Source organism: Dendropsophus ebraccatus, chromosome 4, assembly GCF_027789765.1.
Source record: "Dendropsophus ebraccatus isolate aDenEbr1 chromosome 4, aDenEbr1.pat, whole genome shotgun sequence".
NCBI classification, from domain to species: domain Eukaryota; kingdom Metazoa; phylum Chordata; class Amphibia; order Anura; family Hylidae; genus Dendropsophus; species Dendropsophus ebraccatus.
In genome coordinates this window covers 53,822,927-53,843,147 of record NC_091457.1, presented here as the reverse complement: position 1 = coordinate 53,843,147, position 20,221 = coordinate 53,822,927, and the positions used below count along the sequence as shown (strand labels likewise).

At 41.1% G+C, this 20,221-nt stretch overlaps 1 protein-coding gene across 1 annotated transcript in view; it reads right to left on the bottom strand.

Annotated features, from left to right (window-relative positions):
* Positions 1–20,221, bottom strand: part of SPON1 (spondin 1) — a 280,785-nt gene that overhangs the window by 36,842 nt on the left and 223,722 nt on the right. Inside the window, exon 7 of the mRNA XM_069965794.1 lies at positions 12,701–12,765. Within this exon, the coding sequence (XP_069821895.1) occupies positions 12,701–12,765 (65 nt within the window). The remainder of the gene's footprint in view (positions 1–12,700; positions 12,766–20,221) is intronic.

Here is a 20,221-nt window from a genome sequence, read left to right as displayed (position 1 = left end):
TTCACAGTGTGCTATGGAAATTTCTGATGCGGGCATGCGCCGATGCGCCCGCATCAGAACTCTATAGCCATAAAGATCATCTGGCCGGTACTGCAGTACCCGCCGGGATGACCTTAGCAGAGACCGGCCCCTCCGTGACTCGGTCGGGTCACAGAACGGCTGGTCTCTTACATGATGTGAACATGGCCTTATTCATTATAAGTATGGCGGTATTCAGTCAACATGTGGCCATTGTGTGGCACAGTTATTTGTCCCTTATGTAGCTGTGGTATGTTGGTCTGTTATAGTGTTTTTTTATTCAGTACCAGTATGGTGATATTATCCAGTCACTATGTGGTAGCAATGGCAGTAGTGGTGTGATGGAATTATGTGTTCCTTGTATAGTGGTGCTTTACTGTGTAGGGGCCCTACAAAGGAGGCAATATACTGCGTGTGGCACTTAGGGAGCATTATACTATGTGGGGACACTTAGAGAACAAAATACAGTACTATGTCCTTGAAAGGCCACAGAAATTATTAGCAGTGCGCTCACTAATGTTCAGTCTGGCCCGACAATCCATCCATAAGAAAGCTATAGATCTTGGAATGTGATGACATTTTTGTTGTTTTTGTAGGAAGATATTTTGCCTATGTAAAGTAGAATGATGATACCAAAAGCTCTGAGGTCTGATCCGCAGAATACTGTGCGTACATGGATAGTATTTTGTGGACGGGTGAATGGCCATAGATTTCCTATAGATCACAGCTGAAGACTGGGGGTCCCAGCAGGGGGCATTGTGTGATCAGCTTCACTTCAAAACATCCCAGCTATGGATTTCCTGATCAAAAGTAATAAGTAAAGAAAACACTGAAGACATTAAACTGCTGACAAGTTCCCTTAACATATTTCTAGCGCCTCTCTCCTCAGATGTAACATTCTGTCTTTTTTTTTCTGCTAATCCGGGGGGTAAAAATGTTCAATTTTCGACAACATCAAAAGACAGTTTCAGCTCTGGATACATCTCAGCTGTCTGTTACCTGATAAGGGCAAAAGCAGAAACCTTGGAACGCAGATCTGTTGCCATGGAAACAAAAATATGTCTACCTATGATTCTATGAAACCGAATAAACATACACCTGAAAAATAATCCAGTATACAGACCCTCTTGGTTGACTGCGCATTTCAGCTAGCACAAAGGGCTGCACAAAAGAATAAAACACTCAGTAATGTGTTAATATAAGCAAGAACTAAAGGTAAATAATAAAGTCGCTGACTACAATAAAATAAGGATGTAGAGGACAACAAAATAATATTGCGGCCACAGCTGCCAGTTACCGTTGGCAGTCGGCGCTGGCTACTGGACCGGATAAGTTTTGATGCCAGTGTCAATTCAGTTTTATTTTCTCTGTGGTAATTACCAATGTTATTACTTGTTAGCTTAGATTTACACTGGAATTTAGTCAAATGACATTATTACGGTTATTGCCACTAAAGGTGCCCATACACATAAGAGCAAAATCTGCTGAACCCACAGGTTTTGTCAACTACTGCCAACTATCTTATGGGGGTGTGCCAGCTGTCCGCCGATAGATGATCAGGCATCAGGCATACTGAATTTCAACACCCGACAAAGAGGTGTAAGGATGGGTGTGTAAGGAAATCACTATTAGCAGAATGAGCGAGTGTGACTACCCAAAAATGCTCTTCCTTAGTTATTATTATTTGTCTGTTTCTTCCGGCCTAGTTCTCAGGCCAGCCTTAAAAAATTCTTAAAATTTCAATTAAAAAAAAAAAAAAAAAAAGCTCACTGACTCAAAGGCACTGTAACATACATTACAAAAAACCCTAAGAACTTTTATTCCATACATTGCAAAGCCATGTACTGTATGTGTGTTTATCTTGCTAAAAATGCTTTTATTTGAACCAAGAGAGTGTCAAGAAGATGTGACCTAGGGTACTTTGGAGTTTGATGGACATGCAGGGCTTGGCCTACAGAGTCAGGCTATGTTCACATTATGTAAGATCCCAGCCGGGTCACGGAACGGCCGGTCTCTGCAAAGATCATCCCGGCCTGTACTGCAGTACCGGCCGGATGATCTTTATGGCCGTAATGTTCTGATTCACGCCCGCATTAGTACTCCCCATAGGACACAATGAAGCAAGCGGCCGGAGCCGCTTGCTTCATTGTGTGAACTGACAGGGTTTCATACGGCTGCAATTCACTGAATTGCGGCCGCAAAAAAACAAACATGTCAGTCCTTTGCGGCGCCGCAAGGGATTCCGGCCGGAGCGTATACAATGTGTATATGTTTTGGCCGGGATCCCATAGAACAATAGGCATTGTTCCACAACGGCCGATGGCAACAACGGCCGTACTTTTTCATAGTGTAAACATAGCCTAAAGTGGGCTTCACCATTGGAAGAATGCAGTTTTCTTGATGCCTGTTTTACAGTACAGGTTGCTTGTATGCAGAAGCTAAGAGAAGGGGAAGATGCATCAACGCCTCTTGCTCTGTTATATTGTATGGGAGTTACTGACATAACTTTTTTCTGGGAAAGACATATAAGTACTCTTGCACTGAGGACCCGTGGGTGTGGGAGCTCATTTTCCTAAACCAATTATTACATTTTATTTCACTGTTTACAAGATTACATGTAAAGGACTGTTCTAATTATTGTCCTACTAATGGGCCAACTAACTAACTGGAGTCAATTAAAGAAATTGTTACTCCAATGGTAAGATGGCATGCTGGCTGCCTGCAGGACACCTCGGAGAGGCTGTGTTCCTCTGTCAATGCATAAGGTGCGTTTGTTCCTGCTTAGTTTCTTAAAAGGCCAGTGTTCATACCCATAAATCTTCTCCTGTCCACTATTGGTTCAGAACATTTGCAGTGCAACCATTTCACAGCTGTTCCATTGCTCTGGATCAGCTATCTTGACTGGAAAGTAGTTCCTACTGTTTTTACTTAAAGGTCATTGTATTTCTGTAGTTCTATAGTCAGTGTCCTTATTCCTACTTTCTCAGGTATTTCTTAGTTAAACTTTATGTATTCTTGTATTTGTATTTGAATGTTGCTGCGTATTTGCTCAGTTTGTCTTGCAAGTTTCAGTTTTTCAGCTGATGCTCAGCATTGTTTCTTTATATCCTAGAACCATTTTGTTGTTTCTGTAAGTGGTACTAGGGAAAGATTAGTCTAGGGAAAGATTATGGACAGTTAGCATCATTCCTTGTATTCTTTTCTTTGTTTTTTTTTTACCTTCTACTTAATTTTTAACTGCCATCATATCCTTAGTTTATGTCAACATTCATTCTATTATCTTTGATTCCAGACAACTTAAGGTAAGCTCCGGTTCTTGCTACCTGCTGGTACCATAATGTTCTTGTATGGTTTTCTTTCCAAAAGCATTTTTGTCATACTTTACAGATCTACTGTAAGTCTTGGGGGTAACTGAATACTGGGAGCCACAATTAGGTTTCAAAAACAAATTGTAAGGACTGTGCACTGGCACTCCTCGGTTCAGGCTGTGCGTCCGAGAAGACGCTGAGTTGGTGTTTCTGTGGAGTTTCAGAACCCTGTCTGAACACAGTTCTATTTTAGGTTTGTTCAGCCTCATCCATCTTGCTTGTTATGCCTTGGCAGCTTCAGGGTTAACCTGCTGCTGTGCAGGTGAGCTGTGTGGAGGATCAGGGGCAGGTCCAATCAGCTGCTGAGTCTCTGATCCTCCATAAATAGTGTGAAAGCCAAGCAGACAGACGCTGGCTATTAGTGTTCCAGCTAGGCTAAGCGCGTCCTTGCTGTTACTTGTAGTTCTTCTGATCCTTTGCTCGTTCTCTGACTTCTCTGTTTTGCCGCCTGACCTGGCCATTTTTGCTTGACCTTGACTACCCGACTTCCTCTGTTTTTGTACCTTAGCTGCCCACTGTTATTGATCAGAACTGTTTACCTCTCCTTATTGTTTTCGTTTTTCTGTCTTTTTTGTGTCACACCTTACCAGCGTAGGGACCAGAGGCGGGACTCCCCTACAGCCGCTGAAGGGGGCAAAGTAGGTTATAAATGCTTATAAAGCCTCAAAAGAGAAAAAAATGGCAAAATCTGTGGAGGGGAATAAAACCTTATTTAGGTATATAAGTGACAGGAAGAAGAATAGCTGCATCATTACTTAAATAAGTAATGGCAGAGAATTATGTTTATTGGCGGAGATAAGGTGGTTGCTGACTATTTGAATAAATACTTCCATTCCGTGTTTACAGAAGGAGGCCTTCACAATCACAGGATGGTTGAACACAGCATTACCTCCAGCTATATGGATTTAGCCCCAAAGTTTTCAGAGTCTGAAGTTGCAGAGGAACTTGCTTGTTTGAAGTTAAATAAGGCGATGGGTCCAGATGGTGTCCACCCCAGGGTTTTTAACCCCTTAAAGACGGAGCCAATTTCCATTTTTGCGTTTTTGTTTTTTCCTTCTTGTGCTTAAAAGGCCATAGCACTTGCATTTTTCCACCTAGAGACCCACATGAGCCCTTATTTTTTGCCCTACTAATTGTACTTTGCAATGACATGCTGAATTTTTTCATAAAGTACACTGCGAAACCAGAAAAAAATAAATGTGTGGTGAAATAAAAAAAAAAAGCATTTTGTTTATTTTGGGGGTATTTGTTTTTACGCCATTGGGCCTGGGGTAAAACTGACTTGTTATGTATGTTCTTCAAGTCATTACAATTAAAACTATATATAACATGTATAAGTTTTCTTTTATCTGATGGCCTGTAAAAAATTCAAACCATTGTTAACAAATATATGTTCCTTAACCCCTTAGCGACCCATGACGTATCTAATACGTCATGGCGCCGCGGGGGGTGTTCAGAGCGGGGTTCCGCCGGGACCCCGCTCTGAACGGCGCTGATCCCGGCTGACACGTGCAGCCGGGCAGTGCCTCTGTTAGCCGGCGCGGGTCCCGTTGCGGCGCCGGCTAATTAAGCACTTCAATGCAGCTGTCAAACCTGACAGCTGCATTGAAGGGCTTCAGACATCACATCCCTGGTGTCTAGTGGGTCGGATCTCCCCCCCGCGATGCGATCACGGGGGGGAGATCCGTTCTTCTGGCCGTGCCGGGCCTCAGCGTCGGAATGACGCTGATCCCGGCTCGGCAATAGATTGCTATGGCCTGCAGCAGGCCATAGCAATCTATGACCGATCTGATGGATCTTTGCTGTGTATATACACAGCAATGATCTCTCATAGAGATCAATGCTGTGTATATACAAGCCCCCCAGGGGGGCTTCTAGTGTATGTAAAAAAAAAAGTAAAAAAGTGTTTTTATTAATAAAAAATCCCCTCCCCTAATAAAAGTCCAAATCACCCCCCTTTTCCCATTTTATAAATATAAATTAATAAATAAATAAATAAATAAACATATTTAGTATCGCCGCGCGCGTAATCGCCCGAACTATTAATTAATCACATTCCTGATCTCGCACGGTAAACGGCGTAAGCGCAAAAAAAATCCCAAAGTGCAAAATTGCGCATTTTTGGTCGCATCAAATCCAGAAAAAATGTAATAAAAAGCGATCAAAAAGTCGTATATGCGCAATCAAGGTACCGGTAGAAAGAACGCATCATGGCGCAAAAACTGACACCTTACACAGCCCCATAGACCAAAGGATAAAAGCACTATAAGCCTGGGAATGGAGCGATTTTAAGTGACATATATTTGTTAACAATGGTTTGAATTTTTTACAGGCCATCCGATACAATATAAGTTATACATGTTATATATCATAGTAATCGTAACGACTTGAGGAACATGCATAACAAGTCAGTTTTACCATAGGGCGAACGGCGTAAATGCAAAACTCCCCGAAATCAAAACAAATTAGTTTTTTTTTCAATTTGACAGCGCAAATGATTTTTTTCCGGTTTCACAACATATTTTATGGAAAAATTATGCCTGTAATTGCAAAGTACAATTGGTTTCGCAAAAAATAAGCGCTCATATACGTCTCTAGGTGAAAAAATGCAAGCGCTATGGACTTTTAAACATAAAATGGAAAAAGCAAAAGCGCAAAAACGAAAATTGGCTTGGACCTTAAGGGGTTAAAATCGCTCCATTCCCAGGCTTATAGCGCTTTTATCCTTTGGTCTATGGGGCTGTGTGAGGTGTAATTTTTTGCGCCATGATGTTTACTTTCTATCGGTACCTTGATTGCGCATATGCAACTTTTTGATCGCTTTTTATTACAATTTTTTCAAACAAAAGAGTGACGAGGTCGGGGGTCAGCGCCATCTTGGCGGAGACCCCGGCAGGTAATAAACACGGAGATCGCTCCTCCGGGACAACGTCCCTGGGGAGCGATCTCCGCCACTAGACCCCAGGGAAGTGCTGCATCTGGTAATTGGATGCAGCTGTCAACTTTGACAGCTGCATCTGATTGCCTGATTAGCTGCGGTCCCGGGCTACACGCGGTACCCAGGATCGCAGCGGTTCAGAGCGGGGTCGCCACGCAGCCCCCTTCTGAAACCCCTTAACGGCAATAGGGTGTAAATATACGCCCTTTGTCGTTAAGGGGTTAAAGAACTTGAATCTGTGATTGCTGCCCTCCTGACAGATCTGTATAACCAATCCCTCCTAACAAGAGATGTTCTTGTTGACTGGAGGAGAGCCAATGTATACACATCCACAAAAAGGGGAGTAGAGAAGAACCCAGTAACTACAGGCCAGTGAGCTTAATATTTCTAGTAGTAAAATGATGGAAACTCTTCTAAAAAAAGAAGATAATGGATCACCTAAGAATCAACAATTTGATGGATCCAAACCAGCATGGCTTTACTGCGGGCCGATCATGTCAAAATAATCTCATTGATTTCTTTGATTATGTCACAGAAGTGCTGGATGAAAGTGATGCTGTGGATATCACCTATCTGGACTTCAGCAAAGCCTTTCATACAGTTCCCCATAAAGAGCTGATAGAGAAAATTAGACTTAATCCCTGACTGTAACGCTCAGTGTTGTGGATCCGCTGTGCCACCACTAGCGATGATGTAAGCTGCACAAGGAAGTGGAGATTAAGGGGCAGCTGGTCTTCACCAGTGCCCGCCGCAAGGCGGGATGGGCTTGCTGCGGCAGGCGACCCCCAGGTCACTACTCCTGGCTTGAGACGAGTAGGCAGAAAGGCTGGAACTCAGCAGGAGGCTCGGCTGGAACTGAGTCAGATGGCAGAAACCAGGAATGGCGGGACCCATTGGGCAGGATGCACAGGCAGGAACATACGGACAGGATACACGGGCAGGAATGTACAGGAATTATAAACGAGAGCTGGGCCACACACTAATGGAAAGCATGTAGAGGCTCCAACAGGGAATCTTAGCACAGGTGCAGCTTTGTAGGCAGGTAATTATGTGCACACCCAATTAGGGATGCACTGGCACTTTAAGTTTAAGCAGAGCCGCTCCTATTCCACAGAGTGACGGCAGCAGATCGTTGCTATTTTGGTTGTTTGTCTTTCAACATGTTCAAAGACAAACAACAGCAACAATCAGCCGACATCGTTCATGTCGGCTGATCGTTGTCTTCAATTACGCTAGCTGATTATGGGCGGTAACGGCTGATATCGGCCAAACACGGCCAAAAATCATGTAGTGTAATATGGCCTTAAAAGACTTAAGGAAAATACTAAAAGGGCAGACTAGATGGACCCAGTGGTCTTTCTCTTTTTCTGCCAACAATCGTTCTATGTAACATACCATTATTGTAACTACAGTATATTATTATTATATATATATATATATATATATATATATATATATATATATATATATATACAGTATTTTAATGAATAAATGCATTGGGTATTCTTTAAACCTTCTACAGTGTCCCTACATAAAATTCTATGCTTATTTTCCGGTTTTTATGTCATTGCTTCTTAGCATTTCAATATTTTCATTTGTTTTAAAAAAAAATCCAACTTTTTGAAAACCAAAATGCCTTCTCTCCTGCTGAGTTCACAACTTCACATTTCAGATGTATTTAATTAAATCACAATATTCTGTGAATCACCACTGAGCGGATAAAAAAAGGTTGAAGTCAGAAGAAAGTCTTTTCTGGCTTTCCTTTCTACAATCTCCAAACACCAACTGCGGCATCGGCAGTGGCTAGATCAGACTATATCTCCAAACAACACCCGTGGCATTACATCTTTTTTGTTATTGAAATTTCTTTTTCCTCGGACGGTTTGATCTATAGAAATTGAGATCTAAACATACCTTCTACACTTCTTTTTATTCTCCTTCAAGTTCTTAGATGAATAGTAAGGCCTAATTAATTGAGCAAAACAACAATTTGCAGTCTAATTTGTCCTTTCATGATTAACACTTTTATCAATTGGTTCTGTGGATAGAAAAACATTCATTGAAAAGCGAGGCAGTGCGGTTTCAAACTAGGTCACTTTGGCATCTTAATGAATCGTATGAGTGAAATGTTATTAACCTAAATTAACAACCTTTGCTCTTATTAATAATGTGTTTTTGTAAAAGAAAACGAGCAGAGAAAATGGCCTTGCAGAACTAATGGGGTTTTAATGGCTATTTCTGTTTAAACTTTATATTTAGCGAGCAAATAAAAAAAAAAAAAAATAACAGGCAAGTTTAACTTGGTTTATTTTCAACACTTTCCTACAGGTCAGGAATCAAAGAGAAAAGTTCTTAAAAGGAACTCTGGAGCTCAGTTGAACTGTTTTTGAGGGAACTTTGAAGAGGAGAATAAAAGTTTCCTTAGAAGACCACATCCTAAATAGAGAATTAGGAAACAAGCCAAGACGACCACAGGCATGGGTGAGGATTGCAGGATTGTGAAGCAAGAGACGGATTTCCTGAGCTTTTTTAAATTGATACCCAGAGACATAGAGAATGTTGCATTCGAGCCACGGTGACCAAGAGGCAGGATGATGGTATAAAGGAAATTAAATGTCAAACGCAAGTCAAAAGTGGGTTGGGAGTCATTACTGTAAAAGACTTAAAGGTGATGAGCAATGTACTGTAGCAAAGTGTTTCCAAATGTCAGGGTAGTCAGTAATATATAGCAGGAAGAATGGGAAGAAAACAAAAATGAGGGACTATTCTGTTTAAAACTTCAATGTTATATTTATAGATAATAAATATGGGCAAAATATTTCTCTCTATAACACATAAGAATAATTGGAGAGAGGAGCTCTGTGTCCCGAGTAGAGATGAGCGAACCTCGAGCATGCTCGAGTCCATCCGAACCCGAGCATTCAGCATAGCGGGAGCTGCTGAACTTGGATAAAGCCCTAAGGCTATGTGGAAAACATATCCATGTATTAATGTTTTCCAGACAACCTTAGAGCTTTATCCAACTTCAGCAGCCCCCGCTATGCCGAATGCTTGGGTTCGGATGGACTCGAGCCTGCTCGAGGTTCGCTCATCTCTAGTCCCTAGTCCTGAGTTACAGGACGTGGAATGGTGAGCTATTAGTAGTCTTAAACCAACACTTTTACCCCCAGACTTCCTAGCCAGCTTTTGGCTCCACTGAATAGATATCAATAAAAAAAAGTTTTAAACATACCTTTTGTTGCCTGTCTCTGTTTTTTTTTATTTTCATAAAAAAACGTCTTTACTCGGGCAACAAATATTGTCAAGGGGGTGGGTCCTATCGTTCCCACAGTGAGGCATAATGTAAAAGGCCCCCATTATAACAGCTATATGTGGCGTTTGAAAAGCTGGACCCATGGGTAACAGCTGATCACTGGGATGGCCACCTTATAAAGGTTACTATAAATTTAGCTATTGAGGAAAAGGCCCTGGTTTGCCTTGAAACGCGTTTAGCATAATATATATCATTTGATATTAATAAAACACCTCCCCAGAATCATTACCGCTATTTTACACCTTTGGCCAAAGCTGCTGGCAAGAACATCTATAACGTCAAGGTGATTGACAGGCCGCTTCCCGCGCAACTTTGAATCTAACAGCGCTCTATCACAACTCTAGTACAGCTGCTATTCTGAACTCACAGCGGTCGTAAGCAGGAACAACCCCGTGATACGATCCAGCAACAATACCTTATAAGCCGTCATGGCCCTGCACAGACCTGCCTAAGACGCACACTCCACGATAAAGCTGAGAGCTCTCCGGTGCACTGCAAGTCACAAATCACCCCTGTGAACAGCTTGCCCAGACGTAATACAAGTTGCAAATTACCTCTGTGGACAGCACGACATCACAGTTATCTGGTGAGAGGTGTAACACACCAACATTCTTTCTACAATATTGCTATTACTTTTTTACTTTTTACAAAGACATTAACAGTGTTTTAAACTTACAATAGAGACATTGAGTGACGTCTGCCCAACACATTCCGGTGTTTAGTAACCTGGGCCCAGCGTTAATCATCAACATCATATATCATTATTCTTATGTTTTTTTATTTCACTAAGTTCTATTATGTTCGTTCATGAAGTGTGTTAGTACATTGTGTCAATACATGAATTGATTTTTTTAAGCCCATTTTAACAATTTTTATATGAATTGATTTTTAATAAATACCACATTAATTTAATAGTAAAGTTCCTTTGAGGATTGGCCACATTTTTGCACCTTATAAAGGTTGCCATACACCATCTTTCCCATCCGTCAGCCGTCCTCCCCATACACAGGAACACACGGGGCAGCCAAGCATTCCTGTATTTTCTATGGAGAGAGGAGGAATAAGCCACAACCAGCTCTGACTGTGGCTTATCGCTCCCAGAATAAAGGGGTTGGGCACACCCGACCCCTTATCTCCACTATTAACTGTTGGTGGTCATTCAGGGGAGCGAAGAAGAACCTCTCTGCTTCGCACCTATATGGCTGGGTTCACACTACGTATATTTCAGTCAGTATTGTGGTCCTCATATTGCAACCAAAACCAGGAGTGGATTAAAAACACAGAAAGGATCTGTTCACACAATGTTGAAATTGAGTGGATGGTCGCCATTTAATGGCAAATATTTGCTGTTATTTTAAAACAACGGCTGTTATATTGAAATAATGGCAGTTATTTACTGTTATATAGCAGCCATCCACTCAATTTCAACATTGTGTGAACAGATCCTTTCTGTGTTTTAATCCACTCCTGGTTTTGGTTGCAATATGAGGACTACAATACTAACTGAAATATACGTAGTGTGAACCCAGCCATACAGCATATTCCCCTGAATATGGGAGATTGTAGCTGATGTGTTGATGTGCATTACAGGACTTGTTGTTTTCCATGAATGATACAAGTATGACTATTTGGATTATTGGACTGAGCTATTGGTACAACACGAGACCTTATGCTTTATGTACCGTTTACACAGTAAATAAACAATCACTTTTAAAGCATACGTTTTCATTCTCCACAGTCTTAACTATATGAGTTATATGAAAACAAATATATGAGACAGATATCTATACAATTGTTATTGACAGTAAGTATAGCCAACTAAAGTCTCAAGTCTTGATAAATATCCCCCTGTGTCTGAAAGAAACACTCAGATGGATGAATTTCCCAAATGTGTTGCAGCTGTCGTCTAGGGGTAAATCACCTGATGGAATTTCCTCTGATGAAAATTAGATATAGTTATATACTTTTTCTTTTTCCTTATTATCATATCATTTTTGAGAGTGCAAAGTATTCCCAATCAGGTCTAAATTTGTTTTCAAATTCAGGTTTTTTTATACAATAATGAGAAAAATAAATATATATTTCATTTTCATAAAGGGAATCAAACCAAGGACCAACTTTGGTCTCTACCCAGGTGATTTCCCCCTAGACCATGGCTCCAACACATTTGGCTAGGCATTTCAACTATATCTGAATGTTTCTTTTAGGCAGAGGACTGGTCTGCAATTAGAGACACTGACTGACAGCTGAGTGAGCAGAAGGCCAAGCAGCAGAGATTATTCATGAAGGAGAGGGAGGAGGAAGGAGAGATGAGGTGTACCAGAGTGGGGCACAAATGCTGAGCCAGAACTCCTCTTTGACTCTTCATTGCAGTAGGAGACCTGTGCATAACTTACTCCACAGAAAAATTACCAAAAGCTAACATGCTCCCTAGGGGACTGCCTGCTACAGCACACTGCCAGCACCTCAGGTATGGCCCGGCCCTGGTGCTGACAGAAGTCCAGCTTTTTTTTGCATCGGACTTACAATTGTCCCCAGCTGTGCCGCTGCTCCACAGATTTATGTAGAGGCGCAATACCTCTGCATAAATCCTTGCACACCAGTGTGCGCACATAGTGAAAGCTACAGCAGCTCAGAGCGTTAAAAATGTTAAATTGAGCTGATACAGAGCCCGTGCCTCCTGTTCGGCCCCCTCTTCACCCCTAATGCAAAATAATATGCACCATAATAAATGTATATATATATATATATATATATATATATATATACTGTATATATATATGTATATACTGTATATTGCATTTGACAAACAGCGTAGGCTTATTCTGTGTCCCGCAGAGAGTAATTCATTGTCCAAACTGCAGTATAGATTGGGCAATTTTCACCATTTCCAGAACTAAAAAACCTGATGTGAATGTTAGCAGTAGATTTGTCAGTGCGAGCTGCCTCCGTGTTACTCAGTTTATCACTTTACCTCTGGGATGTAGCAGGTATAACACTTGTCAGGATTGAAATTAGGAAGAGCTTAGAGTTCAGCAGAAACATCTGTCTTTTCACACTTACACATTCAAGGGTTGCCAGGCTGGCCACTGCGCTTTGGCTTTGACGACTGTTAACACTTCATCGCCCTGGAAAAAGAAAGAATAGTTGTCAGATACTTTACTCTCAGACCCTGTGACTGCACATCATTTTTTCTATCATCAATTGTCAATAACAATCACATTTTCAGAATCTAGACCCAGGTAGGGAAGGTATTATATGAATGTAACCAATAAAAAGTGATTATCAAAGAGTTACTTTGGAATCTGGAACTGTGATATAGAAAATGATATCTCTTCTGTCAAGCTGGCAATAAACAATGCTATACCTGATATTTATCAGCTTGACTTCTCCATTACTATGCATGCACGGTTGAGCCAAATACACTTGTTATTTCTGTGGGGGAATGGAAGAGGACCAGCTGCCAGGTACTGTAGTGTCATCACTTATTTCTAGAGAAACAATAGGCTTAGATAATAAATGTCCAGCTTGTCAAGTCCCGGTTCTCTATGTGGGAGATATGAGCGGAATGCTTGGAAGTCTGCCTATATATTACATTGTTATTGCTTCCGGGCTATAATCTGATGTCCATGTCCATTGACAAAATTGAAAAAGTTTTACTTACTCCACTTTTACATCCTCTTCTGCGCACGCAAGGAAGATTTCGAGTGATTATATACTACCCCTTCCACCTTTCTTACACAACTAATTATCATGTAGCATCTGGAGAAGATGTTGGTGGGGTTTCATATTTGCCAACATTTAAATTTGGGAAATTTAATCTGCACCCCTAAGAATGCTCAGAAAATCTCTCATAATTACCAGACTTTTTGGATAGGAATTACATGAATTCTTCCCCTTTTGAATTTAGTATTTTCCTGCCAAAATCAAGACTTCTGGCAAGTATGGACTGCCTAGCTGTTTTCTTATATATTAGATTGACTAAGGTTCTATAGCTGTAGCCAACTGAAAGAATTCTAGGCTCTACCATGTCATGTTTCAAGGCTCTTTAAGAGGTTAAAGATGGCCATGAACCTTCAAAAACCAACTGTCAAAAGACCATTCAGCCGTCAGTCACCTCACCCATCCGCCACCTGACCTCCCCAAAAACAGGAATGCCGAGTGATCCTGTGTTCCCTATGGGTAGGAGAAGGAAAGCAGCAGTCAGAGAGCTCTGACTGGCTTTTCTCTCCCAGAACAAAAGGGTCAGGCAATATTTTCCATCAAGTTGTTGGTGGTTGGTTGGGAGAGCCTATACTGAGTATAAGGTGCATGGGGACCTGGAGACTTGGGTTACAGGAATGCTACCCCAATGGATGACAAAAGTGAGCAGACTTCTTTACTTCTGTTTCCCATGAAGCATTGCCTTTCCTTTAAGACTCCTCATACCAGCCTAGTGGTGGTCTCTCCAAGGAGACTTGTTACCCACTTGTTACCCTACAGCACCCTGGAAGGAACTAAGGTAATTGTGTTATACATAACTCTGTTACCTCTTTACTTTAGAATTGGTTGGACCCACCAGACATTTCCTCCATTGGACGCTGATTCCCCTGATCTATGAACCTAATACAAATCTTAACACTGACTACTTTCCCTTCAGCAAAAATGTTCTATCCAAAAGTTATTTGCTTCTATATTAATAAAAAAAAAATGCTGGCACGGAGAACATAAGATACTTTCCCCATCATCGTTTACTGTATAGCATTGCATTATGAGTTATGCTGAATGTGTGGAAAGGTGAGGACCTTGCCTTGGGTGACAATTTAATAAGAAGTGCATTGCTACCTCTCACATTGCTTTTGACAGCCACCATTAACAGTAATCAAAAAAGCTTTGCAGGGTAGTGCAGAAATATTTTTTTCATATACCTAGAGGTAAGTTTGAAGCTAGAGATCCGAAGTTCCAAGCTGACCTCGAAGTATAGGTGATAATACACTTGAGAAATGACATTACAATTGCCAAAAAAGTTTATCATTTTTATCTCGGTCAACTGAGGCTGAAAAGTTAGTTACTAAAGAATCTTAAAGTACGTCTTAAGGCTATGTTCACAGAACGTTTTTTTTTTTTTGTATTTCTATGGCCGTTGTTGCAGATTACAACAATGGCCGTAGTTAATACGAGAAATTACGCTGGCCGGGTGTCTATGGGATCCTGGCCGGAGTGTAAACACATAGTATACACTGCTACCAGGACCCCTAGCTGCGCCGCAAAAAACAACTGTGGCCACTATTAAGTGAAAAGCGGCCGTAGAAACCCATGTCAGTGCACACTATGAAGCGAGCGGCTCCGGCCGCAAGGTTCATAGCGGGCACTGGGGAGTTTTGATGCAGGCACGCATGGATGCGCCCGCATCAGAACTCTGCGGGCCGAAAGATCTTCCGGCCGGTACTGCAGTACTGGCTGGGATGATCTTTTTAGAGACCGACCGCTCCGTGACCTGGCTGGCTCACGGAACAGCCGCTCTCTTACACCATGTGAACATGGCCTAAATTTAGTTTTTTTTTTATTGCTACAACAAAATTTGTTTAATTGGGCATCCCTCTGTGCTAAATTATAATATTTTGAAGATTATCAGATTGTATACAGTGCATAAAGAACATCTGGAAAGAGAGGATAAAAAAATAAAATAAATTAAAGTGCACAGACTTCTTTTCTCAAAACAACGGGGGAGAAGGTCCTCCACACCGGTTCCAGGTCTCCAGAAGCCTCTAGGACCTGGGGACCTGGCCTGGTTATCCAGTCAATGGACATAGCTGGTAAGAAACATAACAAGTGATTCTTATGTTCCTTATACTGTTGTCAGTGATTAATAGGAGGGAAATTGCATCCATATTCAGCAATCAGCAGGAGATGTAGACCAAATCAGGTAAATCATTTGGCCTCCAAAACTGGCCTCCGTGTCATAATGGGAGTCAATGGGAGGCTCGAGCGCCTCCTAAAGGCTGTTAAAGGAGAAAATTAAAAACCCCTTGCAGCGCTGACTTACCAATTCCTGCCAGCCACTGGTCTTTTGCAGCTCCTCTAGCTGCAACATCACATACCCCCCTGATGGACTGCCCGCTCAGCCAATCAGTGACTGGGGCAGAACATCACTGCAGTCACTGACAGGCTGAGCAGGCAATCCCTCAGCCAGACCATGACATTGCAGCTGGAGGAACTGGGTATGTGACGTATCCGGCTGCTGGCAGAGAATGATATCCAGCAGCTGACAGTGGCGAGTGAGAGTGGTGTGATGGAATATGGACAGGTATGTATACTTTCTTTATTATGTTCCCACACACGCCTGCCTGTCTGAGATTTTTAATTTTGGTGGGAACTCTCCTTTAATAGATCTATTGATATGCTATCAGTGTGTGATTGGTTGGGGTCTGACCCCTGAACCTCCACAGATCAGTAGAATATACAGTACATGGGCTAAGCTTCAATACCATACTAGACATATACACACAGACTTTAGAATCAGATCCCAGTAAGCATGCTAATAGCCTGTTCTAAGAATCTTTCATGTCGATATCTTTTTTATGGTGGATCAATTTTTGACTTTACATCTTATCTGCATTTGAAAATGTTTAATTACAACTAAAACAGAAGTTCTGAATTGGGTTTTCACCCTGTATTGGGCTAGCATAACAAGGATATGCTGCATTGTGTTCTGCAAGTGCAACTGATGTCCTTGTACTATTTCCCTTGACCTTCCTTAAATAGATAGTCCGCCCGACAAGATAATTGCTGCTTTATTTCTTACAAGACTAAGGCAATTAAAGTCTAATACTTGGCTCTTTACAGCCAGGAAATGTTATGAGTGTTGTGTTTGCATGCAAGTTTTGATCCTGTGTGACCTGACATTTAAAGGGGAATGGAGACAATTATTTCTTATGCAATGTTATAAAATTGTTCCGGACCTTTACATAAGAGTTGTATAGCACACATGATTAGTGAGATCCCCTATTTTATCAGTGCACCTAAAACGCCCTCCTTTAATAAAATAACGGATGTTTGTCAGTGCGAACGTCAAAATAATGATCATGACAATTTTTTTCGGACATGTTTTGCAAACAGCGGACGTTATTTTTTAGTTGTTCATGCACAGTTTTTCTTTTTTCACTGTCCTTCCACTGTTTTACTGTTAAATTCAATAGACTTTTCAATTAAAGACACAACCAAAGGCCAATTAGTCCACCTAAACTTGAATAATGTACCAGCAGCCATCATTGTACTGATGGGCGGCCAAACCGCTAAATGACAGACATAATGTTTTCTTTTCAAAAATGGAGAGGGAAAAACAGTTGTTTGATCATAGCCCAACTGTGACAGACGCAAAAACATAGCAAAGATGTACTATGAAGATGTACAGAAAATGTTCACACTGCGGCAGTGCCAGTGATTCAGTCTAAAGACTTTTTAGACTCTGTTAAAATGCTACTTTAGTAATACATATGTGGATATCAAGGACTTTTCCCCACAGGGCTCAGAAACCTATTTGCACTATATACCATTACATTGAGAAGAAAATGGTCCAGTAATATGTCTTCCTAGACATTACTGAAGCATTAAATGTAAAATTGAGTTGGTTTTAGCCAATTCTAAACAATTATGTCCCATTGATGCTTCTAAATAACCTATCCCATGCTGCTTGCTCTTAACAATACAGCCATTTTATTATGGAAATTGTAGTTGCTTAGGATACAGTTGATTTTTATTCTACTTATGTTTATTTTTTATTTTATAAAAAAAAGAAGAAGAAAGTAAATAATGAAACTGCTTTTACCTTTTTACTATAGTAATAAATGACTTGAATGTAATTAATAAGCCATAGTATTAATTGTAACCTGCAAAATGTTTTCATTAATTGTATTTTTTTTCTGAGAGTAAAGGTCTAGCAGCTCATTTTGTCAAGAGAGAAAAATCGTTACATTCTGCAAGACATAAAATGTTATTGCTTATCATTCTCTAACAGATGTTTCCTTAAAATGAGATCATAAATGTCGTCGAACAGCGCTCTCTGAAGATTCACTTGGCAGTTCTATATGTCTCGTACATGGGGTGATAATGCTTAACATTTGTATCTCCAAATAATTTTTGTTTTACCGGACTAAGATCTATGTAAGAGCGATTGAGTCCACTGCAGAGGATACTAATTGAAATTTTTTATTTTTATTTTGTTAGTTTTTTTTTTCTATCCAGTTTAAAAAGACTATGGCCTAGATTTATCAAAGGATGCAAAATACAGACTGGTGTAAACTGCACACAGCAACCAATCACAGCTCAGCTTTCATTTTACCAGAGCTAAAAGCTGAACTGTGATTGGTTACTGTGGGCAGTTTACACCAGTGTATATTTTACACCCTTAGATAAATCTCCCGCTTTATGTTTTTATATTTTGCATACAGTATTTTAAAGGGGTTGTCAAAGGGGTTGTGTGCCTAATAAATAAGGGAGGGTTACTTAGCCAATCCCCAGTCTTTGTTGATCAGTTCTTCTTGGGGATGTCTCAACACACAGAGAATGCCTGATCTGCCAATCAGTGGCCACAGTATTGACCTGCCTCAGCCAATCAGTGGCCACAGTTTTGAGCTTCTTAAGCTAATCAGTGATTACAGTAGTGACCTGCCTCAGCTAATCATTGGCACAATAGTGACTAGAGATGAGCGAACCAGTCGAGGTTCGGGTTTGTATGAACCTGAACTCTGGGCTTCTGATTCCCGCTGTCTGCCCGCTCAGTGGAAAGGGTGGATACAGCCTGAGGACCACTTGAAAAACTGGGATACAGCCTATGGCTATGGCTGTATCCCAGTTTTCCAGGCAGTCCTCAAGGTTGTATTCTTCCTCTCCACGGAGCGGGCAGACAGCGGGAATCAGAAGCCGAACCAGGTTCATACGAACCTAAACCTCGTCCGGTTCGCTCATCTCTAATAGGGACCTGCCTCAGCCAATCAGTGGCCACAGTAGTGACCCATCTAAGCCAATCAGTGGCCAAAGCAGGGATTTAATGCATTTTAAGTATAGATTAAGAAGATGAACAAACTTCAAGGATGAGCAAAATTTAAGTTCCAGGCCTGGAACTAGTAGATTTTATGAAAATTTAAATAAAATTTTCATTTACGGTACTCAATCTTGTAAAGAAAATAAGTAGTTCCTTTATTGTATTCCTAAGGCTATAACAAAATAAATCTCCTGAAATGGATCTAAAAAGTTTTAGTTACCATAAGTTTTGAGAAAAGGTGAAGAATAAATGTTTCTTGATGCCACTTTGTAAATGTTAAAGTGATGTATGGCATATAGGCATACCCACACACCTTGGCAGACATTCAAACAGCAATTAGCATAAAATACAGCTTACTATTCACAGCCACAAACACTCCAAGGTACGAATACACACAAGGGTGAATGTTATTACATTCTATTTCTAGAATCCTGGAACCAGATGGATATTTCAAAGGACAATGAGTGAAGGGGAGTGATAATTTATGCAACAGAAAAGTCTTAAAAGTTAGTAGCAGAATGGACCAAACTGGTTATTTATGCATGGATAGACAGTAAATGCAAGTATTTGACTTTCTGTCATGCTTTATGTTCTATAATTGAATACACTGCGGGCCAAGCGACCACACCACTCATCTACCCAACCACTACCACCAGTCCAAGGTGACATCCAGAATTCAATAAGCCACACCCCTTTCGGGCATATTGAACATACAGATGAAAATTGCACTGATGATGAGGACCTTGAGGACTATGAGTGCTGGGAAAGAAAGAGCAAGTTATAGGTTTTCTGGGTTGTAAAGTAAATGTTAAAAGATCATCTCTCTGGTGCCACCTATTGGAGATAGCTACCTTATAAGTCAATGATTGCCCTTTTAACAAGACTTAGGGTCCTATTACACAGACCGATGGCGGCCTGATCAATACTGTAAACAAGCAATGATCTGCTAGATTGATGCTCATTTACTGGGCCTATTACACGGCCTGATAATAGTTTAGCAAGCGCTGCATGAACATAGTTAGTTAGATAGTCCTGCGCTATGTTTCCTCCCTGGCACCGTGCTTCCAGCTTCAGCCAATCACTGTCCGGGACCACTGAGGCCAGTGATTGGCTGAATGGCCTGTCGGCTGAAACAGGCCGCTCTGAAGCTGCAGCGCGCATGATCGGGGAGGAAACAGTGGGCAGGAGAAGACCAGGAGAGTGGACAGGTGATATTATCGTTATTACACATAGAAATCAGTGGTCCCTGGGCGATGATTTTAGGTCTGGGCTGTTTCAACGGCTAATCGTTGTCTCTAATTACATGGAGTGAAAATCGGCCGAATTAGGCCGATTATCGCTCTGTGTAATAGGACAAAGGACTCAGGTTCTAAACACTAGGCACATTGCTCAGACTGTAAGAATAAGTTTGCGAGCTAGCCTTTTTGTGCTTAGAACAGGTCACCCTCAATTGAAATAATTTTTTTGTACATCTAAAGCCAGGGGGCATTACTGAATGCCTAAAAGATTATTGTTATTCTGCCTAAAGATAAATCAGAATTTCCCAGCAGCTCACTATCAGC